At 43.0% G+C, this 22,744-nt stretch overlaps 7 protein-coding genes across 9 annotated transcripts; 2 read left to right on the forward strand and 5 right to left on the reverse strand.

The window, feature by feature from the left end:
* Window positions 1-61: 61 nt before the first annotated feature.
* Window positions 62-5,400, reverse strand: ergic53 (protein ERGIC-53). Of its 2 annotated transcripts, none has more exons than XM_069039329.1 (8): window positions 5,252-5,400; window positions 1,858-2,012; window positions 1,638-1,810; window positions 1,294-1,589; window positions 1,142-1,242; window positions 785-1,089; window positions 449-727; window positions 62-395 (listed from the first exon to the last, which is right to left on the reverse strand). In XM_069039329.1, the coding sequence occupies exons 1-8, from the start codon at window positions 5,343-5,345 to the stop codon at window positions 359-361; spliced, it is 1,440 nt and encodes a 479-aa protein (XP_068895430.1). In that variant the 5' UTR covers window positions 5,346-5,400; the 3' UTR covers window positions 62-358. The 2 variants fall into 2 exon arrangements, with proteins under 2 accessions (XP_068895430.1, XP_068895429.1); XM_069039328.1 differs by lacking the exon at window positions 5,252-5,400 and adding an exon at window positions 2,273-2,501.
* Window positions 5,401-5,504: 104 nt separating this feature from the next.
* Window positions 5,505-6,074, forward strand: Vti1b (Vesicle transport through interaction with t-SNAREs 1b). The gene has a single exon (XM_069039404.1). The coding sequence runs from the start codon at window positions 5,684-5,686 to the stop codon at window positions 6,029-6,031; it is 348 nt and encodes a 115-aa protein (XP_068895505.1). The 5' UTR covers window positions 5,505-5,683; the 3' UTR covers window positions 6,032-6,074.
* l(1)G0004 (lethal (1) G0004) lies at window positions 6,032-6,975 on the reverse strand. The gene is made up of 2 exons (XM_069039384.1): window positions 6,469-6,975; window positions 6,032-6,416 (listed from the first exon to the last, which is right to left on the reverse strand). The coding sequence occupies exons 1-2, from the start codon at window positions 6,847-6,849 to the stop codon at window positions 6,072-6,074; spliced, it is 726 nt and encodes a 241-aa protein (XP_068895485.1). The 5' UTR covers window positions 6,850-6,975; the 3' UTR covers window positions 6,032-6,071.
* Window positions 6,976-7,406: 431 nt separating this feature from the next.
* On the reverse strand, window positions 7,407-14,820 carry LOC138124313 (terminal nucleotidyltransferase 4B-like). 2 transcript variants are annotated; one of them, XM_069039326.1, is made up of 5 exons: window positions 14,344-14,820; window positions 13,811-14,004; window positions 11,883-12,466; window positions 9,104-9,364; window positions 7,407-8,983 (listed from the first exon to the last, which is right to left on the reverse strand). In XM_069039326.1, exons 1-5 carry the CDS (start codon window positions 14,670-14,672, stop codon window positions 8,810-8,812), a joined length of 1,542 nt encoding a protein of 513 aa, XP_068895427.1. In that variant the 5' UTR covers window positions 14,673-14,820; the 3' UTR covers window positions 7,407-8,809. The 2 variants fall into 2 exon arrangements, with proteins under 2 accessions (XP_068895427.1, XP_068895426.1); XM_069039325.1 differs by having other exon boundaries at window positions 11,883-12,478.
* Window positions 14,821-15,338: 518 nt separating this feature from the next.
* On the forward strand, window positions 15,339-19,086 carry IntS8 (integrator complex subunit 8). Its single transcript, XM_069039293.1, has 12 exons — window positions 15,339-15,607; window positions 15,663-15,854; window positions 15,905-16,118; window positions 16,167-16,608; window positions 16,664-16,894; window positions 16,942-17,185; window positions 17,236-17,418; window positions 17,474-17,689; window positions 17,738-17,980; window positions 18,035-18,287; window positions 18,339-18,457; window positions 18,508-19,086. The coding sequence occupies exons 1-12, from the start codon at window positions 15,490-15,492 to the stop codon at window positions 18,957-18,959; spliced, it is 2,907 nt and encodes a 968-aa protein (XP_068895394.1). The 5' UTR covers window positions 15,339-15,489; the 3' UTR covers window positions 18,960-19,086.
* Sac1 (Sac1 phosphatase) lies at window positions 18,964-21,064 on the reverse strand. Its single transcript, XM_069039309.1, has 2 exons — window positions 20,886-21,064; window positions 18,964-20,832 (listed from the first exon to the last, which is right to left on the reverse strand). The coding sequence occupies exons 1-2, from the start codon at window positions 20,918-20,920 to the stop codon at window positions 19,128-19,130; spliced, it is 1,740 nt and encodes a 579-aa protein (XP_068895410.1). The 5' UTR covers window positions 20,921-21,064; the 3' UTR covers window positions 18,964-19,127.
* A 64-nt stretch (window positions 21,065-21,128) lies between these two features.
* LOC138124317 (serine/threonine-protein phosphatase 2A regulatory subunit B'' subunit gamma-like) lies at window positions 21,129-22,702 on the reverse strand. Its single transcript, XM_069039330.1, has 2 exons — window positions 22,530-22,702; window positions 21,129-22,470 (listed from the first exon to the last, which is right to left on the reverse strand). The coding sequence occupies exons 1-2, from the start codon at window positions 22,573-22,575 to the stop codon at window positions 21,203-21,205; spliced, it is 1,314 nt and encodes a 437-aa protein (XP_068895431.1). The 5' UTR covers window positions 22,576-22,702; the 3' UTR covers window positions 21,129-21,202.
* Window positions 22,703-22,744: the final 42 nt, after the last annotated feature.

Raw genomic sequence — 22,744 nt, forward strand, 5'->3', positions numbered from 1 at the left:
CGAGCCACCTCCGCGCGATTTGCATCAACCGCAGGAATTTGCCAAAGAAACACTCCGCAGGTTTATTTTACATTTTAATTCAACATCTAAAAAATTGTAAAAAAGTACATTACAATCTTACACTTACACAGAAAAATCTACAGCTAATTTTGTCTTTAAAAGAGAGTAAGTGGTGACTTTAATCAAATCAATGAACAGAACTTAATTATTACTTATGCAAAATAGGAAACTATTAGAACCTAACTGTACAATAAATTATCGAAACAAGGGAAGACGGGGAATAACACGTTTTTTTGACTAATTTAATCTGTCATTCTTGTTTTTCTTGTAATCTCACGCTCCACGCTCACAACCGAATCTAATAAAACTTCTTGGCCTGGTTTTCTTTGCTATCTCTGAAAAACACGATTAGAAACACTTTTAGAAAAAAAAAAAGAAAAAAATTCACCTGTAAATATTGTAACCTAAAATTAACAATAATTGCACCACTGCTATCGCCAAGACTGCAGTGACAGAAACACAGCTCACGCTAGGACAGCCCGTGGGGCTTTGATCGATTTTTTGAGCAACTTGGGCGACATTTTGTTTGACGTGATTCAAACCGTCTCTCATTTCAGAGATGAGCGACTGCGTGTCGTAACCGAGAGACTGGACTTGTGCCGTTGGTTGTTTGGCTTGGTTATTAATAATAGTGTCGGCTCTCGTCTTCAGCTCCAGTACGAACTGGCTGAAAATTCGAAAAGAAAAGAGGTAAAACAATCAACATCAAAATCGAGAATCGCACCGAATCTCCCTGACCGTGCTCAGGATTTGATTTTGATTGTTGAAGACGGCGTCCACTTCGTGTCTGCGGATCGTGTCGGGGAAGCCGCCTGGGGGCGCGGGGGCGTGACCCGTGGCCGACGGTGCCGCCACCCCACCGCTCGTTTGCGAAATCAAGCTCATGGTTCGCTCTTGCCGTCCGACCACCTCGTCCAGTTTGTTGTTCAGCTCTCTGACCACCTGGAAAATCTGGTTCTGGCCCTGGAAAATTTGGCGCAACTCGCGCTGACTGTCGGTCTCGAACCAGTCGTCCATATCTGGCTCTTTCTGAAACAGGGGAAAATCGAGTCGCGTTTCGTCGCTTCGTCCGAGTTGGTACCTCATCGGGGTGTTCTTTCCTGTACTCGGCCTTCTGCTGCTCCAACTTCTTCTGGTAGTCTTGGTACTCCTGCGTCAGCTTCTGCTGCTCCTCTCCCGGCACTGGAACAAACCGTGAATACCTAGTCCAGCGCACCCACACCTACTCATTACCGGCATTGGAGGTGCTGACTTGCCCGGGCAGGTGGAGGCTGTTGGTCAGGAAATGGATGACGTCATGATCGTCGGCCAGGCCGCCGGTGGCCGCGGACAAACCGAAATAGCCGTTCTGGGGCAGGAACACGCTCTCCGCCCTGAAACACACTTCGTAGTCCTGCTCGTTGTTCGTCATGCCGTTGTGGAACAGCACCGTCAAGATGTTCTGGTAGTATTCGATTTTGGCCCTCGTGGGGAACGGCTTGTTGCGAAAATCTCTCAAACAGCCGGCCAGAAGTTGAGTGCTCCCGTCACTTGAAACAACAGTTGATTTCCACGTCTCAGCGATAAAAAACACTCACAGTTGATGGGCGAATTGTTTGGTACCGTCGTTCAGCACCGCCATGATGTAGGGGTTGTTGTGCTTGCCGTCGTTGTCGAACGAGTCGAAGAACAGCCCCAGGCCGACCCATTTGTCCGACGAGCCGAACACCTCGCCGTCGTAAGCCCCCTTACTCTGGGTGTACCAGAAGGCCTGAAACAGCCGATCAGACTCGCTCTTTTTCGATCGATCGCACCTACTAGACCGTCGGCGCCGACCCTGCCTCGCCCCGTGACCCGGAAGGCGATGTCGACTTCCCACCAGTCGAAATTCGTGGGGGTCTTGGTCCAAATGGCTCCCTTCTGGCTCCGAAGCGAGGGCGCGATTCTGACATTCTCGGAGCTGGCGATGGCGTCTGAAAGTCACACCGCAACCAGTCAGCGTCTCGTGCCATGAATAGCGCCCCAACTCTCGATTTTCATTCATATTTTCCACAGTCCCACAGAAACAGATGTGTTTTTGTTGGTTATATACGTGTCAAAAAGCTGTCAAGGGTCGAGTTGTTTTCAAAGGTCGTCTCTCTCATCCGCGTGCGTCAGAGTGAGAGGCGTGCATCGTGCGATGTCCGTGATTGGCGATTGAAACTACCTACGTGTACTTAAAAATTCTACTTACTTCCACCGTATTCCCAAAACGGCACCGAACCGTCCTTTTGCGCCAGATACGGCGGTTTGAACGAATATTTGTACTCGAATTTTTTGTGGACTAAATTGGCGTTCGCGATGTTTATCCAAATCACAAATAGCAACACTAGAATTTTATTATTTAAATATGAACCTACTCTCTCCATGTTTACAACACGCGCACAATATTTCTACCGTTGCCAACCTGACGGACACGAACACACTAGATCGTCCCCGTAAAGATTCGAATCGGCGCCGTCACACGGGTCCAACTTGAGCGACAAATTGCCAATTAAAAAGAACCACTTGTTTTAATCGTCACGATAAATCAATTCCCGATGATTAAGTACAAAATTTGCATTTGCTTGACTGAATGGGGACGTTATTTGTTGAATTTTTTGGAAAATATCGACCGGCGATCGAATTTTTGCGTCCATTTTATTAATTCGTGATTTAAGATTTAAGGGAGATAATTGGAGATCAATTAAACGATTAAATTACGTAATGGTAAGTGTGGACGCCAATTAATGGTTTTAAAACGAGATATTATACAATTTTTTTTTCTATTTTGTCCCCTTTTTATTTGAAAGTTCAATTTGAAGTTATTGTGTCGTTTGTTTAGCGCATTTGATGTTTGACACTGAAAGTTCCCAACCTTGAAAATGTAAATTGTACTGGTTTATTACAGCACTCATATCAGCTATTAACGCATTCTCATGAGTGTTGTAATAGCTTTGTTATAGTGTAAAATAGAAAAAAAAATTATTAGATTCTCCATTCTTATAAATTCACATCAGATTTTTCCTAAATTTATTCACGTCGTTTCAATATTTTGTCAAATCCTTCATCTTTTATTTTATTTTCTCCAACAAAATAGCGACAATGAACATCGCTGCTCCCGAAAACTTAAAAGAAAATCCCACACCTGCAATAAACATTCGAGAAAAAGCTTGCATTTCGTTCGGCCGTCATAGCAATACCAAAAATTTCTGAAAATTCTCGATTTAAAAAAAAATCTGTGAAATTTTTTTTCGTGAATATTATTGGTCAACACATTTTTTTAATCACTGCCATTAAACTCGAATATTGCATGCTTGACATTTAAAATACATCTCAAGTAATTACTGGATGTTGGCGTGCGATTATCTTCCTAAATCTCCCACGTGCATGCGAATTAACTTTATTTAAGTAAATGTTTCTCACTTTCCACTCACCCTTTTGTCTGCGACTCGTGCACAATAACAAAAGCATTCTCTTTCTGAAATAATGAATGCACTGGCGAACTTATCGCTGACAATTATTATTCTTTATTCTTTAATACTGAACTACTTTTTTAGACATTTAGTTTCATCATTTGATAAATTAACAAACGCACATTCTGTTCGCAAAAGAGTTCCCCTTTGCAATTGGCGTTATGAGACCAATTTCACGCGGTGAAAGTACCTATTCATATTTTTTTAATTTTTTCGTTATTTTTTTTTCCACTTCTCAATCACGCAGCTGTTCATTTCCGGTCAATGTCAACATTTTAAAAAAGAAAGGGATGCAAGGTTAAAGAAAGCAGCGACAGAAGGTCACAGAAAAATGTCAAAATTTCAGTTTTTGTTCACCATTTAATTTTTTTTTCTTAACTTAATTGGTTTTTTACCGTCTTAAAAATAATAATTATAACTTCTCTGCAACCTCCCTCTTGACACTTTAATGATCGATGACTCGCAGAACCACTTTCAAAATTAAAATCTACGTTTCGCACCTTTCTTTTTATGGCGCTATTGTTACATTCGTAATTTATTACGTCACGCATAAAGTTTCTTCTGTTCTTATCTGCTCGCCGAGAGCAACACCTCCTCGCAAAATTTTTACATATCCACATTGGGATTTATCATTGTTTTTGACCGTAAATTTTAATGGCCCGCGAATTTAATATCGGATTTTGTTGTACAAATAGCCTCGAACAATTGTCGATCATTTATAATAATTACACAACGCAATAGGTGCCGACTATTGTCGATGTCGATCGCACTTTATTCGGATTTTTATCCCAAATGACCGATCAGTCAGTTCCCTTTCTACTGAATTATTTATTTTTCCGTCTAGATATTTAAAATAATTACGCAATTTTTCATGTATTTTGTTATTGATCACTTCCACTAGAACCAGATTTGTAGTAAACAAACAGCCGCCAATAACAGTAAACAGAGTGTTGTAAGACAATAATTTATGAACCGAAATCGTGCGTGTCCCAACTTTTAATTGGGCCATTCACTTGATCTAGAATTTCCGATTTGATGGATATCGCACGTTCAAAATTTATCGCTTACTGGCTTATGGAGACTCGTTCCTTACGTCACTCGTCCCACAAGTGCCAGAGCGCCCGTACAGATTAATTTACTAAGCGCGTCACATAAATAACTATTATAGGTATGTGTCTATCGAGGAGAATCATCGGCACGACCATCAATCCTGAATTAACAGGACCGGTCTAACTTTTTATCAACTGAGCTATTTAGGTCTTGTCCATTATAATTTCTAATCAGCTATAATATATGTATTTTTATTTTTGTTCATTGTCATCCTTTCTTAATAAAAATCATCCTTTTTTGCCTTGTTTGTCCTCTTTTGTCATGTTGACTTCTGATCACCCTATCTACAGATATAGTACTTGGATACTTTTGGGTGCATAAAAATTAGTGCTTTTCAAAGGATTTTAGGTCTTTTTCGGTTGTTTACTTTTGGGAAAACAGCAAAATTTTCTGCCTTATTTTTTAAGACGCCAAATATCCTGGTCCTGGTCCATTTTGCAATTTGCATCCTACTGCGAAGTGCGAACACAATACGGCCGCTTCGTTCCTGTGCAATAATGGGACATTGTTCAACGAAGAATTCCAAATCTGCGACCACTTTTATAACGTCCGGTGCGGCTCCACCGACATAGATTTGTAATAAATTATTCATTTGACGAAACAATTACCTGTCGCGCTTCTTTTGCCCACTCCTGTTACTTCCAAAGTGAGGTTAGAAACACGCACTGCACCACCGTTCACCTCAAAACGCGACAACCACATTTCTCACTTAAATTTTCCCTGTCAGAGGGCTTTCGTTGCGAAACCAGTCCTGTCATCACTGATATCGTTGATTTAAAGGTGACAATTTAAATATTTTTGAAAACAGCGCACTAACATGTCGTCACGAGCCATTTTTCAGCAGGACTGCCAACCAAATTTTTTTGGTTTTATTTACGCTTATCAGTTCTAATTTATTTACCACACGATAAATTAGGGCGAATTTTTCGTAATTTGGAGTTTGAGATGTGCAGCGCAACGTGAAATTAATCACGCATACGTTCGAGTGTTCACGTGTAAAAAAATAGTTGCTCGGGGACAGATTTTGAGGTTAGGTCGAAATGTTCAACGAGTCGAATTACGACTGGGACGCCCACAACAGGCAAGTGGCTCTGGAGGGTCGCTCGGTGCTGGAGCGCACCGGGGAAAGCTTGGCCAGATCGAACCAGATCGCGATAGAGACGGAACAAATTGGGACTGAAGTGGTTTCAGAATTGGGGGAGCAGAGAGAGAGCTTGTTGAGGACCAGGGGGCGTTTGGAGAATGCAAATGAACAGCTGGACAGCGCCAAAACCGTACTCAAAAGGATGGGGCGCAACGCCCTCTACAACAAAGTGATCCTTATTCTGATCATTCTAATCGAAATTGCTATACTCATATCTGTTGGGTATTTGAAATTTTTTAAATAGTTTTTTGTACTGTGTAATTTTTTATTAAATATGTGATAGTCTACATTCGTTCTGATACTCGAGACGCGATGTTCCTCAACTGTCCATACACCTTTGAAGGCGGCGATCCTAAAATTAAATTGCAGATAGCTCTCCTTGCAAGTTGTATGTTCTGGAAGCTCCCTAAAATGTGAATTTTACTATCCGCCAACACGATTCTCGTCTTGGTGACGTTCTCGATTGTAAATTTCGTGCGCCCCCCTTTGCCGGCTAGACGCCCAACGGCTCTAGACTGGTGGTCCCCTTTCAAGTTTTTTACATCTTTAATTTCAAAAGTTTCTATAAATAAGTCATCCAGTCTCATCAGCGCCAAGGCGTCATCCACATCAAAACCATAAACAAACGCCTAAAAACACAAATACAGAGATCCCATTTTTTCTTTTTTTTTAACCAATTACTTTTACAAAATCTGCCGCTTTTTGTAAATTTCCCAGATCGCCGGTATTCTCGCACGCTTTTATTTCCACATTTCGCGTTTTCAAATTGAATCTGACTTGCAACTTTAAATGCTCCACTATGGGGGTGAAAATCTTCAGCCAGTTCTCTTTGAGGGGTGTGTACCTGTGTGCCGGAACCGGGACTTTTCGTATGTTGTCTTTGCTTTCCGACACCGCTTTTCTAAATTTTTTCGACTTTGGTTTGTGGCGGACGGTCCCTTGGATTCCATTGTGGGTGTCCACTTCCATGGTGTTGTCACCCAGAGAGTCATTTCTCCGTTTTGTGGGCTTCTTAGGCTCAAAGTTGCTGGTGTCGATGTTGACATCTCCTCGTGTGGCCATTTTCTCGAGTAACTTGACTGCACAACACTTCTGTACGCAAACACGAGTCCTAATTTGTACGCACTACCATTTTAGGTTAGGTGCACGTGCAGTCTTAAATGTCAAAAGAAGTAAAAGGACGAACAGTGCTGCCAACCTGGCCCATATCAAGCGACAGAAAATACGACTTGTGACGTAATATTAAAAATTATAAAATAAAATAATAATAAAAGTGGCTTCGGAAGGCAGTTGTAACAGTTTTTCGGTTAATGCTATCGATTTTCTGTTAGAATCGTCAACATGAATTGATTTTATTGATTCCGTCGAGACAGCGCCATCTGTCGGTAAAAGGTTTCTTCTGTTTATGCAACAATACACGAGAATTTGGAGAATTCAATAAAAATAATGTAATTAGGAGTTTGCACAAAGCTAATTTAGAGTTGCTAAAAATACAGATTGTCTGAAATTTACTTGAGAAAAAAAATTGCAGTAAAATGAGTAGTTTGGACCGGATGTTAAAAACCGAAGTGACGTTGACGTTCTTCCTGCCGAGAGCCACGTAAAATGAAACAAATGTGTGCGCACAAGATATAAAATATATTTCAACTGTTATTTTAATAAATATTTACTTACAAAAATCTTGGCGCTTACATTGTAACAAAAGTTTTTTTTTAGTTTTTGTAATGAACATCTTTTTTTTACATTTTCTTTTTGTACTTAAACTGACTTAGGTCTATTCCTATTAAAAATTGAAAACATTTTTAATAAGTTTACATAATTCCACAACTTTCTCTTAAAACTATACGCTAATATAAATACTTAAACCTAGCTATTAACAACTTCACATAAAAATGTCAAAATTTAACAAATCTTTTAATATCCAAATTGTAGCATTTTTTTGAAAGAGAACCCAACAAAAGCATTATTCGTTCAAAAAAACATACAAATCATCTAGACCTAAAACGGCCACAGTATCATAATTTTTTTTTTGTATTAAACACAAAATTCATATATTTACAAATGGAACAAAAAAAAATTTCATTCGCGTGATCACCAATTTTCGATTTTCTTACAATAAAAAAAAAATTAACGAGTCTAAAATTTCGCATCAACCTAAACGGTGAAATTGACGAGCTTCTGTCCCCCAACAACGAAAAACAAACGAATTTACGGCGAATAAAAACGAAAAAAGTAGTCACATCGTCTCACTGGTATTTCCACCACAGTTCCTGAATATCATTGTCCACGTCACTTATACTATTTTATCACAATATTTTACAATTCAATTTCCTTTACAAGTATGTACAGAATCGCGCACATTCGAAACGAGAACGGAACTAAACGAAGACTATTTCCCTCTAAAATATGAATGGAAGTTAAAAATCGTGGTCTGATATACAAATACACTCGATATGCTTGCGATAAAAATTATCAGATAAAAATCAAAACAGCTGAATATTGCACCACAACGTATTGCATAAAAAACAGACGTAAAATAAAAAACAAATCCGTGACGCTGTTACGTGATAAATAAAATTGTTGCGGAAAAGGAATCGCTCTCGTCTATCGAAATCCATCATCATATGCCATAAATACTCCCAGTTGTAACTGTAAATGCAAATAAAACTAAACACAGTGACAAACACACATAGAATTTTTAATGTAATCTCTCCAGACTGCAACAATTATTATGGAACGTTAGTAATATTAAAGATGGCTTCTAGTAAGACAGAAATTTCAAGACTACAATCCTATACAATTACATGATTTAAATAAAAAAAACCGGTTTTTTATCGCATTTTCCTTATAGATTATCTTTTATGTATTTTTTTTGGCTTTTGTTTTGGTGGCTATAGATATATATATTATATATTTTTTTTCACGTTATCTTGTCATATCAGCAATTGCAACTGCAGAATACCAGGCATATTAACACATGCGTACCTGCTGCTTTTTAACCTAATAAATAAAAATTAAAAAGTCAACATTGTTTGGTTTGTTTTTTACGCTTTGTTGTGGTCGACTGGTTATAATTATTGTGAGGGCTATTCTTATATTTCCGATTCCTCCACTGGGGGTGGTTCTTCGGCTGGATGTGACGCTGGGGTATGTGGATGTTGTTCGGTGATATGTCACGTGAAGGGGGATCGGATCCCTGCAACATCAAACTCTGCTTTACGCGCTGCCACCCAAAAACAAAATAAATAAACGTGTGCTATTCACTGCTACATGACGTGATTAATAATAAATAAATTAATGCGACCCAACCACTCACTTCTGAACTGCCCCCGCTTTCTTCTACGCTGGACGTGGAGCCGCTGCTGGACAACGAACGTGGCGGCCTCGTTCGAGGGATGGTGGGGGAACTGTACCTGTGACCGAAGGTGTTGTCGATCCACCGTCTGTATTGGATCACCTTGTCCGTAACTCTAATTATCCTGCCTAATATCGAGTGCTCCTGGCATACACTGTGCGACGATAGGGGTAGGACGGCATTCGTCAGAACAGTGTAGGCGTATTCGAAGGCCCGTTTCACCTGCGAACAACCCCAATCAATTCAAATTCACCGCCCCCGCGGACAACAACTGTTACACGCGACGCGTATACAAAGCACCGCAAGTGGGAAGATTGCACGCACGAGCGCAGAGAGTGTTGTAATCCCACGTGTGCTTTGCACACGAGTTGCGTCCATGATTTTTTTTTGCAAACGTCATTGTCTGTAAAATAAAATTATCACGAAAAAATTTGTTAAATAAAAGTGTGCACAAGTTCTTTTACGACTACTTCCATAAAATGAGTGAATACGGCGGTGATAATGAAGGACTGATAACTATTTTATCAGAAATTCATTTTGTGTTTTGTTTATTTTTGTAGTAAATACTGTAAAAAATTCAAATTAATTAAAATTAAGTTAAGTGCAAGTGTACTAAAGTATGAAATAAAATTCCGCGAACTATAAAATAAAGTACTTGATTTCACGCCATGAAAAAATGCCTATTTTAAACGCATAATATTAATTAGAAAACCACTTTTTCTGATAGTGGTGACAAAAAAATACATATATTCAAATATGACAAACAAATGACTTTCACCAGAGGCCTTGAAGACAAGAAAAAGACACTTTTATTGCGGTCCGTTGAAATCGAGAAGTACACGGGTGGTCCTATGATTTACGTGATAACCAATTAGGTTAGGCACCACGTGATGTGTACTTTTCTCTTTAAACGTGCCACAGATTAATTTTTGGGATCAATTTCTTCGTAGAATTATACATCACTACAATTACTAAGCTATCTTAGTAATTGCTTTGTCATCTCTATTTCTAAAGCCAGGATTCTAACGTGCGTTCAAAAATATCTGCGGTCAAGTTGACTTGCTTTTGTTTCCAGTATGACGTTAACTTCAACAGTTGTCAAACCAGTCAAATGTCATTTGTTCAGGGAATAAGGACTCGTGTGAATTATTTCTTTTACAAATATATTCTTTTTACAATTCACAAGAATTTTCCTTATTTTCTTAATGCAAGATATTTTACACATTAAAATAATGATTAAAGTAACGTTACGTAAAAATCTGACAGTATTTCAATAAAAAACGACTTGAAAAAAAGAGAGAACAATGGGCTGGTTGATTACAAATTTTTTAAACGCTCGTTACAATTTTATAGAATCTTCCAGAACTCTCCACAGAATTCCGAGGCATGATCACACACTCGACGTGGTCCTCGCAAGATCTCCACAGCATTTTCGAACACTTCGGACTCCAGAAAATTCCAGAACTCATCGCGGATTCCAGGCTATTTCGCAACACTCTACGTGGTTCCAGAAAATTCTACACCATTCCAGAGCTTCGAAAACACTCCATAACAGCATCGAGCACTTCAAATGACTCCAGAAAATGCCAGAAAAAACCTTAAGCGATTTGGTTTGCATATTTGAATATTTTCAGCGGAAAATTGATGCGAACCAGCCTCATTTTGGTTTCTATTCTAAATCTAAAACACTATCCCCTTTTCTTCAGATTCTAAACAATTAAAAAAAAACCTTTAACCTAACAGGAAAAGAAATGTAGCGATATTCTACGACGTAGAGTTCTAGAAAATTATGGAAAAAAATCCACCACAGCCAAAACGTGTCATGAACCGTTGAAATGTGAGTATTTACAGCACATGTGCCCCTGAATTTATCTCAAGTTGTTACTATGCACTTAAAATACTCCACAGTATCTGGTCGATCTTTATTTGATCATTTTAATTTGTCACAATTTTCCTACACCTACCCTTCACCCGGTACACTGACTTATGATTTATCACCGTTTATTAATATCATCATAAACATTATTGCTCCTGATAAAACGGCGGCCAAAAAATATATGCAACGGTTAAACAGAAATCTGTACAGTCACGTTGTTTATCGGCGGCAGAATGACGAAACCGGAATTTTACCTATTTCCTTATTTGCCATTAAATTCACATTATCTAAACAACAAGTGTTATCAGTTACGTTTAAAATTAAAACATAATTCCAATCAAATCACCTTGAATTTATAGATTTCTTCGAAATACTATTGAATAAGAGCGAACCGCGGACTAAACATTTTGTAGCTGAGCTCGGTCGCCGGACAAGTTAGAAAAATGGTGCTATCGAAAATCACAATAATTACAAATGCACATCACAATATTTACAGCAGATTATGCGACTTAGATAACACCTACTAATAACATTAACGTCAAGTTATCATGTTTACAAGATTATCTAACTAACCCTCGAGGTGCAAAAAATACACATCTTCCAAACACGACTTAAACTTGGCTTATTTTTTTATCTAGTACATTTTTATCTCCCATTTATTTATCTCAAATTGACGTCAAAGATAGCGATCATCGATAAAATCTATCGAGTCGACCTACAAAGTAAGCACCACTTTGTTTATCGACAATTATCAATCAGTGATCACCATCACTCTCCCTTTTTTTACCAAACCGATTCACTCTAGTCGACCTTTGGCCACACTCTACTGTCGTCGTGTAATTTTGAACGTGGTGACAAATATACCTGGAGGACGCCGTAGCTGCTTCGGCCGATGTCGTTCGACGGCAACAGCGGATCCTCTATGCACAGCAAACTGGGTCTGTGTCCATCGACCATGTCCTTTTGCATCTCCTCCTTGCTGATGTACCGTCCGCCTTCTCGTATCCTGATGCCCGTGTGCATGTAATTGAACTTTCTACCGTACAATTCGAAGAACTCGATTAGGAACACGCCTAAGTTGCCGTTCGCGAGCATCTCAGATCTGGGATGCAACTGCAGGAAACTGATGCACATCAATATTAAACTGTAACTAGATATACCGCCGGTGAACACTTCGTTTAGGTCTCTCTCTAAAAGGAACTGTTTTAAAACGTAAACTAATTTCGGCAACACCGGAAACTTGAGTATGAAACTTTTTATGAGTTCGGCCGATTTAACACCGTTCGACATGTTAAAAGAAATGTCCACTTTGATTTCAGTCTGCTTGTCGGTCAGCTTCACGATCGGCACCGACGCCTTGTCCAACACCTTTATGCTGTTCTCTTGGGCGACGCCGTTATCCAGGAATTCCTGCTCCAGAGTTCGCAGCGGCAGGTTGGACCATTTACCTGCAAAAGGCCCTACGGATTCATTACAAGCGACAAAGTCTCAACAACGGATGCGCCAACGACCAAAACGAAAGATGCGGTTTCACACGAGAATCTTCCCCAACATGCATTTTACAACAGTGAAAGCATCCAACGTTTTGCATTGCTAATCTAAAATCTATGTCAGCGTCACAGTCGTGCGTCGATAATTGGTACTTTTTACGATTCGTAAAATACAATACTATTTTTTCTTATTTGTACTGAGTCACATTTACGGTGTCGTTCACTTCAAACGTAAAAATTATTATCACTGAACCTTGATCGTGACAACCAAAAGCAAACGCGTGATGTAAATCTCGCCCAGATACTCTCCACGTCCCTAAAATCTTAATTTTTTCTACTGTCGAGAAATTTACGAAAATTCCAATCTCATCTCGACGCGCATCGCTGGTAAAAGTGAAATTAAAAAATTCCTTTGTTAATCCAAACGTGTTTAGGAAATTCAAGCGATGGAAAAAAACGTTAAGTTTCGTTTTTTGGTATTTTATGTAACAGCGAGATTCCATATTTTCGTATCAAATTTAATTTTACGATCGGCAAAAATTTATCTGCTTGTACTGACAAATACGGCGGCAATCAAGACTACTCTTATCAGCAATAATTGATATTTAGAACTATTATAAATTGTTTTCTTGACGTTCATAGACAAACAATTACCTATCTAATCTGTGGAAAATAATTTTACCCAAGGATTATACACTAAATAACGTCCGGCCAATTTGTCGGTACAATAATGTGCACCGGCAATAAAAAATATGGTTGTATAAATCTTACACAAAAATGAAATTTAACGGTAGCATTTTCTATTCAATGGAGTTACGAAATCAAACCATTACCTTACTCCACAAACGTTAAAGAATTGGATAAAACAAAACCGTTTTCGTTTTTTGCATAAATACTTTCTTACAAGTTTATTTGCGGTGGAATCGAACGAGTCAATAATTGGACAAATAAATAAACAACGAGCAAGCGAGTTCCGAACTTGGGGCGAGTGTTTCGCGTTGAGTTTTTGCAAATTTCCAATCAGTTTGTCTAGTTCTGGCCATCAATCTTGTTTAGTTTAGAACCGGGCCACATTACATTTGCGTCACGTGACCGTGGCACGTTCGAGTGACGTGAGGGGGAGACCACAGTCCACGTCTTTTTCTGGCTAATAATGTGAACGTTTTATAATTGAAATTGTGATCGTCGGTGGTTAAAAAAAAATTAAAAATCAGTCACCGGGAGCCGGCCCTGGAACGCATGCGCCGACATGACATTCCGCATGGCAACAGAGCGGCACGAAATTTGAAATTCGATAATTACCTATCACGACCAAGTCTATGTCACTGGTCGGGAGGTAGAGTCCTGTCCTGTACGATCCGAAGACTTCGACTTGCGCCTCCGGCCACTTGGACACGATTATCTGCTTGATCCTGTAGACGACGTCCGCCCTCATGTTGTGTTCGGTTTGCGTGGGGTTCATCCACTGGTAGAAGTGTTCGATTTCTTGATGTAAGCTGCAAGAATTCGGCAAATGAGAGAAACCGGCGATGGAGAATAATAAGTTGTGCACAGTGGCTGAGCCAATTAATTGGGTGGAGAGTTGTGCATAAAATGAATAGGCAAAGAGCGAGCATAACGGGCGGGTTATTAATAGAACTCGGTCGGTTTTGTGGGTCAGCTGGTAGGAAGAGCGGCGCGATAAAGACTTGATAAGGGATGCGAGCCGACAAAAACGAATTTTTTCGGAATGTCGGCGATTTAAATGTCAAAATCGCGCGACTGAGGGGCCATCTGGCGACGATTTCGTCGGAGGGCTCGGGGAAACTCGAAAAGGGTAGAATATCGGCGCTCACCCTCTGATGCCTCTGTCGTAGCGGTTTGGGTCCTTCCGCCACGGACAGCCCCCGTACTCGCCGACCACCTTCTGCGGGTTGCGGCTCATCATCTTGGTGCTGGCGCGATTGTCGCCCTTGCGTCGCCGCTGGATAAAAGTGGTGCCGCTCTTGTCCGTCTTGCCGTTCATGATGTGGCTGGCGAAGCCGTTGGGGAAGGTCTCCGTGTCACTGTCGACGTCTTTTATGTTCATGCTATCCAGCTCCTGTTGTGTTTGCCAAATTCGAAGCCACAAAAGTTTGGCAGGACCCTCTTGCTCCGGTTGCAACCAAGATATCGAAGGATCCATTCAAACAATCACAGATAGTTTATAATTTTATAACCATACGGCTATTTTTATTTATTACATCAATTTCAATTAAAAGACACGCTGAAGTCACACCTTCTGCATATCACACGACTAAAAACTGACAGGTGCCTCGCATGCTCGGTAGATAGCGGGACGGACACCCGAATGACGTGCCGCCAAATTCAAATCGACGGATCGCTACTGGAACGGACGCGCACAACGCTCGGTATACTCACAAAAAGCCACAAAAGTCACCCCGATTTCGCACGATACGTCACTTTTTTCCGCTGTCAGCCATCAGACACTCGCAGACACGAACACGATCGCTTCGCACAGTTTCCACCCAAAATAATTACCCACACCTCAAGGACGGACTAGGCTCGATCGGCCTGAATCATTCCGCATTTTTCCAACGGCCCACGACTACTACCACCACCCACATCGAACTATTTCCAATTTAAAGAAAAACATGCATTCAATCCAGACCTATAATGCATCAATACCGATCCGCGATGCTATTTCTGGGGAAAACCGGACCCGAACGAAACATAAACGAAGCTACCTGCAAGACATCTATTTCTTTCCCGCGACCGGTTCGACCAACAGACGACTTATTTTTCGGCTCAAACCAAAATAAAAGTAAGAATCAAACCTGAAAAACGACACCAAAAAAATTTTCGAAAAAATTTCAACATTTCCATTCGTCACGTTGGTACCGCCACTGACAAATGACACAACGACGTAAACATAACCTCGACTTGTGTCACCAGAATTCGACGGTTTTTCATGCCGCATCGGACAAAACTGAGTCGCATCGATGGACGTCGACTTGTTGAGACCGGGGACGGTCCCCATAGCCCCAGACACGGTCCTCTGGTTTGAATTTTTACTCCACCAAGACCTACTCTTGAGCCACCTTCAGAAGTCCGCCCCAGGTGAGTAAATCTCCCAAAAAGTCGACGATCCCCACAACCCATCTGTAATTTCAAGACCCGACTCCGACCGAATTAATTTCGAAATTCTCGGACGCGATCGCTGACACCCTGCGGAACCGCTTTGAAGCCGAGAACGGCGACGTTGTCACTGTGGAAAGCATGCACGACAATATCAAGCACCCGGCCAAGAACATGGCACTCAAAGTTTTATCATTGAAAGTCGCCGCGTTCATCAAATGGGACTTGGGTACGCGTTCGCTTTTTTCCTGCACATTGCATAATTAAAAAAAATTGTAGCTCAGATTAGATCATTGCCCTTCAAAACCCAAATCCACCTGTTGCAAGACTTGCTCTACTTTACCAACGACAAGACGACGGCAGAAATCCCAAATATTGACGCCAAGCGCGAGGGTGAACCCATTCCTTACCTGTTTGCCCTGGTGGTGTACCACAGATGGTTGCTCAACGTGACGATGCACCGCATCACGTCCAACTGGCAAATGCGCATGGGGTAAAACACACGCTGCGCGACTTTGCACGCCTAAATTGTGGTTTGCAGAAACACTGAGATCTCGCCGCCTGAAGAAAATATCATCTGTTCGCACGACAACGTCAGGAAGACGGTGGAATTCCTGACGAGTGCGCTCAGTTGGGACGACGTCCCCAGCATGTTGACGTTTGAATGTTTCAAACTACCCACAGAGACCAACGACTTGGAATTTGATTGGCCATGCTCTCAACCCATCTCAAAAGAAGAGTTTTCAGCGCAACTGAATTATGATTTAGGGACATTTTTCTTCTACAAAGAAGACTACAACTCGGCCAGGGAACATTTTTCCGAGTGTCTGTCTAGTTTTAGGGCGATGAAAAACAATAACGGTTTTGTCAAATTTAACTTTAACGTGTTGGAAGTGTACGTTAGGGCTTGCAGCGGCCCCACCGACGGTTCCAAACGCAGCCTGCTGGAACAGCTCAACTTGTCAATAGTCAATCACTACATGGTTAGTATTTTTAGTTTTGTCACGTTGGCAACACATTGCGTTCTGTCGGTAACAGGGCATCACCACGATTTTGCAACAAGACAACGTCTACCGCGAAATTCCTCTAGCGCACAGGATCGGCTTAGAACTGGACATCCAAGGGGCCCTCTCCAGCGGGACCTTCACCGTCGCCAGAGACCTCCTGTGCAAAATCCGAGCCCTGAACATCGTCAGATGTGTCCTTGACCAGAAACCGACCTATCAGTCGTCATGTTCGTCTTTCAAAAACGCCGAAATCTTAGTTTGGGTGGGTGTAAAAAATCTAATTTGACATTTCTGACGGCGTCGTTTAAGGCGGTAGAAGTCACCTGGAAGGCGCTCAACGAAGTCGACAAAAAAACACTTAAAAAATACTTGACGGATCTTATTCTCAAGCGGGAAATGCCCGATCTCTTGTCGTGCGTGCAGTCAAACGAGACCGTTTTGAAAATATTTGACAAAAGTGACCTTCAGTTCATCAGGAATGCAGACGTGCAAGTGGAGATTCCCGATTCGTTGCACAAAACCAGCTGGACGCTGTACGATTTTACGAGAAAGCGTAAGTACGAGTGGTGTTCGTGTCGATTATTTGTGAAAAATGGGTTTCAGGCAAGCCCAAGTTGGAAATCAAGCAGTTGGAACAGGACTTGATCGCGACTTACGACCACAAAGAAATCAGAGACTTGTTGAAGAAGATCAGCATGAATCAGTTGGGGAGTAGCGTGTGGAACATCAATCCGCAGTGGGACTTGCCGATTCCGATTCAGTCAGTTCTCAAGTCGCTACCCAGAGGTATAAATCCCCGTCCTAATCTCCTTTGTTTCAATTCTGACGGTTGAGCGTTCAGGTTTTCTGCAAGACTTCGGTTTTGTCATGATGGCCAAAGCTAGGGAACAGATGTTGAACAAGGTGTGGAACTCGTCGCTGGAACTGATGTTGATTCTCGACAAGGAGTTGGGTTCCGGGAACGGCAACATAGGGAAACTGTCAAGACTGATAAGTTGGGAGATCTTGTCAGTCCAGATAACCCAACTGTTGGAGGAATGGCCGAAGAGCACCATCGGTACGCATGTCACCGCCAACCCGAACCCGCTCTAATTCCCCTTTTCAGACAAGATGGCTCTGGCGAACGCGTGCGAGGTTTGTCTCCAAACTAACGAGTCGGTTTTGCCCCGAACCGAAATCACAGAACAATGCGTCTTGTGCCTGTTGAACCTGGGCCGTTGGGAGTTTCTGGTGAATTTCGACAAGCGATGGCCTTCGTTCGAGATCACCTCGGCCGTAGCTCTGGCCTGTCAAGAGTTGGTCAAGCACAAGGGTAACAAAAAACTGTCGAAAAATCTCTGGGAAATCGGCACGTAACAGCAATTCGTTTTTTCTTTCGTAATTATGAGAGTCGCTTTTGCAGTGTTGCCGATTTTCAGTCTGCCACCGCAACAGTCGAAACGGGGGAATTCCGGCAGTTCGGTCTTCCACGACGCGCAAGTGCAAATCACCAATTTGAAAAACAGCATAATGGCGATATTTTCGAAACTGAGGGACGCCACCGTTTTGACCGTTGTGATTTCGATGTTGGCGCGACTGCACAACATTCTCAAGGACGAGACCAGTTTGGAGGTGCAAGTCGACTACGTAATACTGTGGCCGGCGGTTATCAGCAAGTAACTATCGAGCGTAATTTTTTTACGCAACCAATAATTACGCATTTTCAGCGCCAACTCGTACAGCATGAAAACAGCCCACGACACGCTGTCTCAAGTGGTGAGTCAAGCCCTGCAGTACTACCCCACGAACGTACCCTGGTTGCGACTGATGGGCGACGTCAATTTTGGTAAATAGTTGCGCGACTCGTTGAAAACGTACTAAAACTGGCATCCGCAGCAAACGGTCACTACAACGTGTCCTTGAAGTATTACCTGAAGTCGTTGCTGATCTGCAACGACTACTTCAACATTCCGGTGCGCCACGACGACCACGTCTTCAGGCGCATGATCAAGTGTTGCGTCGCGCTGGGGTGCAACACGCAAGCCGCCGTCTTGTGTCAGTTCCTCGAAGAGCCGGATTACGTGTTGGCTTTCCGCATTTTAGGCGAACAAAAATATTGCAACGACGCGGTCGACGCGTACTACCACTGCATCTGGGACACGAATATTCTCGAGTACCTGATCCACGTCCACAACAAGAGGGGGGAGTACCAGAGGCGGAAGTGCGCCACTCAAGTGATCGGCTCGCTGGAGCTGAACTCGAACAACAACGAGGAGATCCAGCGGGAGGCGAGCAACTCGAGGAAGAGCACCTTCCTGAGGGCCCTGTGCAAGCAGTACGTGTTTTGAGCGGTGCCAGTTAGGACTAATTTATATTAACAACTAGATCTACAAAATGTAGTAAAAATAATATTTGAAAAAGTAATCACTTTGTGGCTTAATATGATTAAAATAAAAAAACAACGTAGTACATTCACCAGTATAAAAGCAATTGTATAATAGGAGAACTAAAGTTGACTAGGCTTGCATCAGTCGAGGTTTGTCGACGAATTCGGTTCCGTATCGGAATATTGTGGAAGCGGTGGCGGCCACCATGGAGCCCCAGAACAGCAAGTAGAGCAGCGACTCGGTGGAATACTCTGTGGGGAATACGGCCGAGGCGACGAACATCGCCACGGCCACAAGAAATACCGACGGGAATGTGATATACCTCCACCCTCGGTCCACGGTGAGGGGCGACAGGACCTCGCAGTTGCCTTGGAACAAGTCGATGGCGTCTTGTCTGAAGCCGTCCGTCAAGTTGTTTTTGTAGTATCGGGTGAGCGAGTTGATGCCGTCTTTGACCAGGCCGAACTTGGTGCGCCTCCCGGTGCGGGTGTAGTCGGTCTTCAACGCGCCGGTGCCCGAGTACTGCGTGCTGATGACGTCGGCGTTGTCCGCCCACACGTTCTTGAAGACGACCTCGAAGGAGCTCTTGGGGTCCAGTTTCTGATTGCGCTGCAGGATGTGCAGCTTTTGCAGGACGATTTCCAAGTTGCTCCGCGCCAACATGCTCTGCACCACGTTGGTCCGGTCCAGACAGTCCACGCAGTTGGTCCTGAACACGCCTTCCTGCAGGCCGGACAGCGAGCCGTCCCTCAGCATCAGGAAAAATCCCATCTCGTCCTGGTCGTGCGACACCCGGTCGATCAAAATCGACAGGCGGTCCCACCGCATCTTGCGACACTCGCCGTGGAAGTCGAACGGCTCGTACACAACCGACGGGTACGCCAGCGTGGCGATCGCGTCTTTGAACGCCTTCTCCAACTTCCCTTCGGCGCCTTTCTGGTCGACGAGATTCAACAGGACCTGCTTCCCGTACAGCACCGCCACTGTCTCTAGGTGCTTCTGGCAGGCGGCGTGGTGCTCCTGCGGGTCGATTTCGAGGAGCGTCGGCGGCGGTTTGTACCGCAAGTCGGGGGCTTGCGTCCAGAACAGCGGAATCGAGCCCCGGATTTGCACGAAGCTGGCTCTGTCGCCCTGGTACTCGATGATTTGCTCGGTCTCGACGAAGTTCGCGACGTTGCCGTCTTTGTCGATGCCGCGTCTGAACAGTCGGGTGCCGGCTCGCACCACGCTGCGCCTCGAGATGACCGACCAGTTGAAGCTGTGGCCGTTTATGACGCACTGGTTGATGGAGATGAAACCGTGCAAAAGGGGGAGACCGAACTTGCGGCACTCGGGGCGTTTGAATTTTGACAGCAGGTGGCCGTTCCAGACGAACCGGTGGTCGGCCCGCTCGAAGAGAGACTGTTTCCACGAGTGGGGCCCAAAATCGTGCAATCTCTGCATGGAATGGGTTAAATCGTAGCTGTAGCTGAAATAGTGGTAGGGCGTTGACAAGACCTGTTCCACCATGTTCAGATAAGTGTTATTGTCTGCCACTTGCTCTTGGGTCAAGTGTAACACGCTGCGCGCGTAAGGCAACAGTTCCGCTTTCGCCAACCTCCATATCGCGTGAGCGGCGATGTACCCGACGAATTCGCGTTGGGTTACTATGACTAAGTAGCGGCCCGCGAGGAGGTTGATGGAGCCCAAGAGACCGCAAAAGTCTTTGCGGCTGCTCGTGGCGGGAATTTGGCCGACATTTCGTTGTAAAGTGGTGGTTTCGGATGGACGGTCGATTACGAGAAGCTCCTCGGTCGCTTTCGGTTCAATGTAAAACTTCTCTGGGGTAATGTGCCTAAAAACGATCACGATTACGTCTGGACGTGCCCGAAATTTGACAGTACTTACAAGGTTAAGTCATTATAGACATCTGAAGACGACATGATTACGTTACAGCACGATTTGCTGGTAGTCAACTACATTATTGCATCGGAGGTCGACTCATAAATTTAGACCCATCAAGATAAATTCAAGGTTAATCAATTGACGTTTGACATTTTACCTACATACACTGACGCAATACCAACATTACCTCATCGACGACCAAAAATCCCCACACTTTGATAACCCAATGCCAATAAAAGCTTTCCAAAACTTAAATCCTTTATTAATTAATCAATAAATACGTATATTCACAGCGCCATAAACTCACATACACGATTGATTCAGTCTTGAGAAGGCTCCGCCGTGACAGCCTCTCGATTCTCATAGGCCCAGAACCTGTGAAACTCTATCAAAATGCTGACAAAAGTGTCTCCCTGTCCGCAGGAGATCAAATCGTTCAAAGTAATCTTCTCGGGGTCTTTGGGCCTAACCATGTCGAAGAGTTCGTCTTTGACGTCTTCGAAGGACACCGCCTCGGCCCCGTGCGCCCTCATTTGGTCCTGAATGGCGCGGAAAAAATAATTTAAAGTGAAGGCATCCAAATATCCTTGACTGTTGATGTCTAAAATGCGAAACAAAAACGCGAGCGCTTGTGGTTCTGCTCGATTTTCCAGCGCCAGTACCAAATCTAGATACGTTTTGTAATCCATTTCGCCCGAGTATGTCAGAAGGGTTTGGAAAACGCGATCCAAGAAGGGCTGAGTGAGAGTCCCCGAGCCGTAGCCCGCCAGTTCGGATTTGTTGAGCATTCCGTTGTGGTCTCTGTCTAGATTCAGATAGTGACCGTAAATTCGCAAGGCAGAGGGCGCGCTGAACCAATTCTGCTCTTGCAATTCTTTACTCAACTCTTCATCTCTCAACTCGAGCAAATCGTCGAGGAACGAACACGCCAGAATGTCCAGAATTCGTACCCGACCGGCGCGGACCACGTCCAAAAAAAACAAAAATTTACGGACGGCCGTGCAAACGTAAAAACTGTAAAATGACTTCTCCAGACCCTCAAGCTGGGGCAGAGTTGGTAACAGCTCAGTTATGTAATTTTCCAAGTCAATTTCGGTCAAATAACCCTGCCCTGTGCTGTCATACAGTGACAAGCCAATTCTGGTCTGCTGCAACCAGACTTTGCGCATTACATAATTGAATAATGACATGATCGAGACCCTGCCTTGAGGGTCACCTTGTTGGAGTTTTGCAAACACAATAGAAGTAAAGTATGGCTTTACTTTGGAACCCACTAATGATACCACTTTTTGGTAGTCTGCATATGTGATTAGCTGCTCATCTGGATAGCTCTGATTTTGGTCCAGTATCACCCAGAGCTCTTTCAGCTCATTGTTGTCCAGGAGGTTCTGGCTCCTCCTCTTCAACAAATTGGAGCGACTCTCCTCCCGCAATTTCTGGCGCAAGGGCTCATCTTCTTTAGGCAATTTGTTATAGAATCTGGGAATACCGTTGGTTGTATTAGGCAACTTCTTACTATACTGCTTCATGTAACTTTGAAAATGCTCATCTTCCAGTTTTTCCAGCTCAGCTGGAGGCTTTTTCGAATCTAACAAAAAATAAAATCGTAAACGCAAAACACACATTTTTTTGTTTATTTTTTTGTACCGGCGCTCTTAGCCAACTTGTTCTTCAATAAAGTCGTCAGATCCATTTCGGAAATAACGATTAGACACTCCTGGCGCTTTTTTTAGTCCATTTACAACAGATAAAATGCTAATTACGTGAACACGAACTTAATAAACTAACCATGCCATGAACTTGTGTGACAACAAATTTCAAAAATGTTTGGAAGTTGTTAAAGTCACGCAAGATTTGTTACA

Source organism: Tenebrio molitor, chromosome 2 (assembly GCF_963966145.1).
Source record: "Tenebrio molitor chromosome 2, icTenMoli1.1, whole genome shotgun sequence".
NCBI classification, from domain to species: Eukaryota; Metazoa; Arthropoda; class Insecta; order Coleoptera; family Tenebrionidae; genus Tenebrio; species Tenebrio molitor.